At 46.4% G+C, this 8,299-nt stretch overlaps 1 protein-coding gene across 1 annotated transcript in view; it reads left to right on the top strand.

Moving 5' to 3' along the window:
- Positions 1 to 2,765, top strand: part of LOC118822194 (NF-X1-type zinc finger protein NFXL1-like) — a 28,258-nt gene extending 25,493 nt beyond the window's left edge. The window contains exons 18-19 of the mRNA XM_036591114.1: positions 662 to 828; positions 2,501 to 2,765. Coding sequence (XP_036447007.1) covers positions 662 to 828; positions 2,501 to 2,750 — 417 coding nt within the window. The 3' untranslated portion in view covers positions 2,751 to 2,765. The remainder of the gene's footprint in view (positions 1 to 661; positions 829 to 2,500) is intronic.
- Positions 2,766 to 8,299: the final 5,534 nt, after the last annotated feature.

An 8,299-nucleotide genomic window follows, 5' to 3' on the forward strand; every position in this document is an offset into this window, starting at 1 on the left:
ATTGTCTCATAGATTGCTGTTGGGGTACGAGAGTCAGAGTGCACATTACACTGCAGTGCATGCTGGGCACTGACAGGATTTTGAGTGTGTATAAAAGTTTGGCATGTGTAAACGAAACGTTGTGAATGTGTGAATCAGACGATTCACATTAATCAGATACCGATGTGTCCATACGCCCTCGGTCGAAGCACCGTTAGAGGCCAGAACCAGCAGCTTAGCAAAGCCTCGACTGACGGCAACCAGTCAGGGTTGTGATTGGATAAGTCAAACTCGCTTTCTGATTGGACCAGTTCAGGCTTTCCTATTGGTCCATCAATTTGCTGTCAAAACAGGGTCAAAAGTCCGTACAGTGTAGAAAGAGCTTCACACAAACAGAGCAGCAGCAGCCGGAGGGTTAATGTCTGAAGGGTCAACTGAAGACAGTTTGGGGGTCCGCTGCTCTAATATATGTGTGTGTATATAAGGAGTGGGGGGATCTGCAGCCGGAGGGTTAATGTCTGAAGGGTCTACTGAAGACAGTTTGGGGGTCCACTGCTCTAATATATGTGTGTGTATGTAAGGAGTGGGGGGGTCCGCAGCAGGAGGGTTAATATCTGAAGGGTCTACTGAAGACAGTTTGGGGGTCCACTGCTCTAATATATGTGTGTGTGTGTGTTTACAGGCTGGTAAGGAGTGTGAGCAGTGTGAAGAGACTTGCTCTAAGCCCCGCCCCCCCGGTTGCCCTCACCCCTGTGCCCTCCCCTGTCACCGTGGCGACTGCCCCCCCTGCACCCAGATGATCAGACAGCGCTGCCACTGCAAGATCACCAACCTGTACATCGAATGCCTGTGAGATATAAACACTGCTCATCTCCAAACTCACTGATTTATCGGCTTTTATCGGCTTTTGCTTTTTAAATGATCATAAATACAGTAAAGGTGTTTAGATTCGACCGACATTTGTACTGAAGCAGCTCTCTGAAGTTCAGCGTCCTGTATTCTGTGTTAACTGAATGCACAGTGTCGGGACTGTTAATGAGCTTAGGAACTGACAGCCAACAGTCAGCATGACTGCATAAAATCAGACCTTTTCTGTAATTTGTAATCTCTTAAAGTTCAGAGTTTTGGGTGGGGCTTCACATATCGGCTTGATTTTTATCCACAGAGAGCACAAGCAGGCGCTTCTTCCAGCCTCCAAGCTTCAGAAACTCTTCCACAGGATATAGTAGCGTTTTTACTGACATGTCAGTTCGCTCTGGATTAAAATCACCTGGGGCTGTTTCTGCTGTTTCTGCCGCTCGTTTTATGAAGGTAAAGCCGTAAAAATGACTGACATGGTGCATCAGACTGGGACTAAAATCACTGGTAAAAATGACATCACAGAACCTCCTCGTGTGAAACCAGTCCCGTCTGAACAGGGCGAAGGAGAAATCAGTGCTGTTTTCTGTAAACGCAGCGTCACAGTATCAGGGTGTTCTGCTGTGGTTTGTCCCCCAAGCGTCACTGGATCCTCTGAGTTAGGACGCCGGATATGAACCAGGACTCAGAACATGAACACGGCTGTATGTGAGCTGACACTGCTGCACACTGAACTGACATCATAAGACTGACCTCCCCAGAATACTGACCAGTGTGGTACGTTAGAGGCGTTAAGATGCAGTTTGAGTAGCTGGTGTTATCAATCAATCAATCAATCAACCTTTATTTAACCTCAGAGAGCACTGAGGTTGATCCACATTACAATGTTGCCGAGTTGATACAGGACAGAAGGATTGATAATATATAAAAACATATCAAATGATATAGTAGATTTAATAATAAAAATGACTCAACTCAGGTAGGAATAAAAAAAAAAACATTAATCATAAAAATACATGAACAGTAGAAATATTAGACAATAATTAGTGTTTAAATGAGACCAGAATGTAAAAGTTAATAAAAACAAGATAAAACAAAAGGAGGATAAGATCAAAAAAGGAAACTAAAATTAATTAAAATGACTGAAATAATAAAATCATAATTAAACCAAGACTAAGAATGGGAATGATACTAAGTAAACAAATAAAGAAATGGGGGAAAAATTAAATAATGAAAATAAGATGATTATAGTGCAAATCAAGTAAAAGGTTCATTTTTATGACGTGCAGCATTATCTGTATTTTAGCTGAACGACCTCCTACCTCAGAGGATCCAGTGACACTCGGGGGCAAAACAAAGGCGAAAATGTACACAAGAGCGACAGACTTGTATTTATTTTATTACAGTGAAAACCAGCTTAGACCCAGAAACCCCTCTCACCCTGTGCGGAGTGACGTAGCCGTAACCCCCCCCGTGTGGTTCAGTAGTTTGATTGCTTTTAGATCGTCCGTCACGTTACAGATTAGCGGAGTCTAAAGACGAAATGTTGGGTCGATATCAGTCAAACGCCCGAGGTTTCAGGAGTGAGAGAGTGGCGTTGTGTCGTCTGTGGCGTCAGCTTGTTTTTAATTGTTTGTTTGTTTGTTTGTTTGTTTGTTTGCAGGAAGCTGACGTCGGCTGATGAAGAGGCTGAAAAGCTGCTCACCTCCTGCAAGAACCAGTGTCCTAAACAGGTGACCCATATTTCTGTATCTGTGCACATGTTCTGTTGTTCCAGCACCTTCTACAGTGTCAGAGTCCCGGGACACGTTCTCCCCTCTCCATCCCTCTGTCTCTCCATCCCTCCGTCTCACTCACACCTCTTTATCAGGCGTCAGTCATGTGGGAGTTTTCCTTCCTCCTTTAGTCTTTAGTGTCAGTAGTAACGTGAACAGGGGGCCGTCAGAAAGGAGGGATAGGAGGGAGTAGAGCTGGGCGATGTGACAGGAGTCGTCGCTGTCGTGATGAACTCCATCACTGTGTGCTTTACTGAGTGTATTATGGATCCATCACCAGTGTTGTAAAACACCAACAGCATGTCTGACTACAGAGAGCTTAATTAGTCTGATCTGACTAATCAGATTTCAGAAAAAATAAACACCGTGGCACACTGTATCGTAAAAATCTTCTCAAAGTATCATGATGTGACATTTTGCCATTTTGACAACCTTTTTGATTGCACTGCTGTGGAAATATATATACCATTACCCCAGAGCTGCTGAGAGGGGCTGTTGGGCCTGGTAGATGGAGCGAATCTGTGCGGTGAGGAAAGCAGCAGGTCTGGAGATTCGGATTTTACAGAGGATGAAGGTGCAGAGGTTCTTTCCACAGGGGTGTCAGACGCAGTCAGGCGGAGCCTAGAATACTCATTACTGCTGAAGATCGGGACAGCGCTGGTCCCGAAGGTGTACCATCATTCCTGTTTAACAGATGAAGCAGTTTGTAACGTAAAGCCTGGCAACTGGAATATTACAGGTTTGAAACGTTAAGCGTTTAGTTTCCTACTTCGTTTTTGGGTTTGGAAAGGGAAAAGCGTCAGATCACCGTGATTTCTGAACACGCTCTGCCGCTGAAGTGGACACTCGGCCCCTCGCCCCTCTGTCTGAGACTCTCCTCTGGGGCCGGCAGAGTGAGGAGAGCTGGGACTGAAATGCGCTGCTGCACGTCGTTCAGAAACACCAGTTCTATACATACATAGTAACACACAGTGTTTCTTTGGGTGTGTATCGGTTTGAGAAGGTATGAACTGAATGCAGGTGGTGAATCGCAGCAGCTCTCAGTCAGTTTAACTGCGTTTACACACAAACTGGTTGTTTTGCTTTTCACATACAGCATCGTTCACATCAAACGTTCTGTTTACCAGCTTTTCGTTCACATCATCTGTAATTTCCCCGTTAAATGTTACCCCGGCTCTTTTCTCGCGTCCTTAGAGGATGTTATCGAGCACAAGCCCGTCGGACGCACCTCTCTCAGCTTCAGACGAGCTTCACTCCGTCTGCCTGCACGTAGTCGAGGCTGGAGATTAGCGTCACCTGCTAACACTTACACTGTAATCTCTACACTGCTCACAATCCTTTCTGCTTAGCTCACTCTCTCACATGCTAATCTCATCTCTCTCTCTCTCTCTCTCTGTCTCTCTCTCTCTCTCTCTCTCTCTCTCTCTCTCTCTCAGTCTCTCTTTCTCTCTCTTTCTCTCCCTCTCTCTCTCTCTCTCCCTCACGCTCTCTCTCTCTCTCCCTCTCTGTCTCTCTCTCTCTCTCTCTCCCTCTCTGTCTCTCTCTCTCTCTCTCTCTCCCTCTCTCCCTTTGTCTCTCTCTCTCCCTCTCTCTCTCTCTCCCTTTGTCTCTCTCTCTCTCTCTCTCTGTCTGTCTCTCTCTCTCTCTCTCTCTCTCTCTCTCTCTCTCTCCCTTTCTCCCTCTCTCTCTCTCTCTCTCTCTCCCTTTGTCTCTCTCTCTCTCTCTCTCTCTCCCTCTCGCTCTTTCTCTCTCTCCCTCTCTGTCTCTCTCTCTCTCTCTCTCTCTCCCTCTCTCTCTCTCTCTCTCTCTCCTCTCTCTCTCTCTCTCTCTCCCTTTGTCTCTCTCTCTTCCTCTCTCTCTCTCTCTCCCTTTGTCTCTCTCTCTCTCTCTCTGTCTGTCTCTCTCTCTCTGTCTGTCTCTCTCTCTCTCTCTCTCTCTCTCTCTCTCTCTCTCTCTCTCTCTCTCCCTCTCTCTCTCTCTCTCCCTTTGTCTCTCTCTCCCTCTCTCTCTCTCTCTCTCTCTCTCTCTCTGTCTCTCTCTCTCTCTCTCTCTCCCTCTCCCTCTCTCTGAGATCACTGCTGAGGGTCATTATGCTGCTAATGTTTCAGACGTTCAGGCTCATTTTTGGGGAAAAAGACAGAGTTTGATTTGAAGAGCGACTCTTTTGTCGTGTCTCCCTTTTCCACTCGCTCTCAGGGTTCTGGGTTAGCGGCCGTTGTGTGTCGTGATGTAATCAGTGCCATTATCTCCAGCTGGAGTTTGTCATTTAGGCTTTGTTCACTCGGCAGGTAAAAGTGGCCCGAATCTGATCTTTGTCTTCATGTGTGACACAGATGTGTTGTCTTTTTATCAGTGTGAGCAGATAAAGACTGAATCCGACACTTTCAATTCCGCTTTGGGACGCTTTCTTATGTGGTACTGAAGTCCGATACATATCCAATAGGCAGCAATGAGACTCTGAACAGCCAGATCGGAATTCAAGCAACTTCTACGTCAGTCTGACTCGACCTTCGTCATCATTTCGCGCTGCTCAGACCTCAGAAACATTTGGGCTGATGTTTCTGCACAAACAGAGTTAGACACTCATCACAGCTGCTCCACGTTTGGAGAGAAGTGGCCGAACGCGGCTGTAGGAGAGCGAAGCTGCAGCGTCAAAGAAAAGCAAAGTTGGAAGTGACCAAGACTGCCGACCAAAGAAGAGGCCGTGGCTGAATAACGCAGCTTTACGGCGCGGCCTGGGTGAGTCCAGAGTCCAGCTGTCGGCCGTCAGAACTTCTCTTTAGCTGATACTGTTGACTCCAGTTTGACTGTTTACCTCTGGATGAGCCGCGTGAGGCATTGTTGTTTTGCGTGCGGGTCGGTGTAGGACTGTGATCTGTCACGTATAGGTCACCTTTAAAAGATAGACTAACAGGAAATCAGAGTTGGGCCACCTTTACCTGCTGTGTGAACTAATCACACGGTGTGATCAGGATCTGATCAAACGTTTTAATGAAGACGTTGAGCAAAATGAAGAGAACAAACATCGGTTTTAGGCTTTTAGGTTTTTAGTGGCCCAAATCTGATTCTCTCACCAAATCTGATTTCTTTGTTTGGCTGTTCAGATTGTCTTTTAAATGTGATCTGTATCATCAGTCTGAACAGATCAGCTCCTAAACTGACCCACTAAAGAACAGAGCGTCACGCTGCTTCACGGCTCATCCAGAGGAAAACAATCACGATCGCCAGCGAACGCCAGTCGCTCCCGGAGGATCAGCTTCATCTTCACCAGCATCACAGGAGCCACCATGAAGCTTCACTGACTGACAGCTGGGCTCATCACCCAGAATGTGTTGGAGCCGTAAAAAGGGCGCGGTCACTTCATACGACCTCATACGTCCTCGGATTCATTAAACTCTGCTTTCAGACTTTTAACTGTTCTCTGACGCTGCAGCCTCGTTCTCCTGCGGCCTCGTTCTCCTGCGGCCTCGTTCTCCTGCGGCCTCGTTCTCCTGCAGCCTCGTTCTCCTGCGGCCGCGTTCTCCTGCGGCCGCGTTCGGACATTTCTTTAGAAATCTCTTCAAACACGGAGGGTTTTGGATGAGTCTCTAATAATTTAGTACAGAAACATCAGCCTGAATGTTTCTGAGTCTCACAGTGTGAAATGATAAATGTGGAGTTGGATTCATGTAGAATTCCAATCTGGCTGTTCAGACTGAGTCGCATTGCCTCAGATACATATCAGATTTCAGTGCCTAATGTGAAAGCAACTCGAATCAGAACTGGAAATGTCAGATTCAGTGTGTTCATCTGTTCACACTGACACTCAGACACACATCAGTGTCACACATGAAGAGAGAGATCGGATTTGGGACACTTTTACCTGCTGAGTGAACAAAGCCTTAGTCTCTGTTTCTCTGTCTCTTTATAATTCAGATAGCTGGTGTTTGATTGGACACGTCACTGTAGACCTGTCCAGTCTTGAACCTTTTTCTGACCAAAATTGTTCTGCCTTTTTCCTTCTTTTTCAGCCACGTTTCAGCGCGTCTGACTGTGGAGTTTAGACTTTTGGGGAGAATCTGACTTTGGTTATTGTTGCAGTTTCAGCTTTAAACATCTAAGTTTCTGAACTGTCACACACACACACACACACACACACACTCTCACACACACACACACACTCTCACACACACACACACACACACACACTCTCTCACACACACACACACACACACACTCACTCTCCAGCTCAGTTCCTGGAAACACACACACACACACAGTGTGTGCTCCAGTTGGCTGTGCGCTGTGTGTTTGCTGTGTTTACAGTGGCTCAGTGTGGGCAGCTCAGACCCTCCGTCGTTTCTCCTCGATCTTCTGAGCTGCACTCTTTAATCTGTCCGTCTCTTTAATTACACTCTGTTTGTTCTTCGTGCTCTGCTTGCTTGTTTATTGCGTTCCAGAGCCACACTGGCCGTTTCAGGAAAGTCCTCCTGGTGCTGAAGTGGAGTTACACCTCATACGACCGTGTTCTCCATGTGTTCGGAGCGTTCTGAGCTCCTAATGTTGTGAGGACGTTGGAGGAAGGTTTGGGAGATCAGTGAACACGTACTGGGGCCGTTTTTATAGTGATGGTTCTGCAGAAAAATAATCAGTGTGGCCAGATGTAGTCAGTCTGCAGTCACGTGGTTACCTCTTTAGTTTGAACTCCGGAGCCGAGAGAGTAAAGTAGCCAACAAGCTATAGAAGCTTCTACACCGTAAATACAAAAATCAATAAAAATGAGGATTTTTGCTGATCAGAATGTGTGACTAACAGTATACATACTTATACTGAAGAAGCAAGAGATGTCTGAACTCTGTTCTCCACCAGAGGGCAGTGCAGGGCCTGTGTCGTACATTTTGGTCAGATTTTCTGATCCTCTTAGTCTAAAGAAGCGAGTGCAGCAGGACTACTGCAGCCGTCTAAACAGGGCCGTCGGACTCAGCCACTAAAAGTGCCATATTAAGAAATCTCAGCGAATCTGTGGACCAGCTGTGTTTTTATTTCATTATTACATAACCTTTTGCCGTGACCCGAACGGACCATCGTTTATTCAAAATACGCCAGAACTGCAACAGCAAAACAGGCATTAAATACTTACTCAAAATTAATTCTAAATAAAAATGGTTTTAGGTAGGTTTTTTAAAAACGGCCTATATGTTTGAACTGGACACCAGGCATCTCTTCTTTTTGTGTAACCGCTGGCTCAGAGATTATTGTTGGGGGTCAGAAGGCACACTGTGTTGCAGTGCATGCTGGGGACTGTAGTGCATCTCAGGGTGAAACAGGTTAATAAGAAGAGAAAATTAAAATGATTTTGCGGGCCGGATAGGGCTGTGTGACGGGCCTGACTTGGCCTGCGGGCCTTGTGTTTGACACATGGGGTCTAAAGGGTCTAAAGGGTCTGGACGAGAAGATGGTGCAGAGCACACCTACAGGCCAAAGGAAGTGTTGCAGGAAAGCACAGATAAACGAGAAGGCTGGGTGCACGAGGGCTGAACAGCGAGGATAAAACATCTTACTGCAGTTTCAAAGCGTAGTACTCTGCCAGGGTTGTTGCTTCTGATTGGTCAGAAAAGTCACCTATAGGCAGGTTACAGGCTTAAGATGATGTAGGCAAGCGTTCGGCATCACGCGGCTCTTTTTTACTGCGTTGGTGATTCATAAAC

Source organism: Colossoma macropomum, unplaced genomic scaffold, assembly GCF_904425465.1.
Source record: "Colossoma macropomum unplaced genomic scaffold, Colossoma_macropomum, whole genome shotgun sequence".
NCBI classification, from domain to species: domain Eukaryota; kingdom Metazoa; phylum Chordata; class Actinopteri; order Characiformes; family Serrasalmidae; genus Colossoma; species Colossoma macropomum.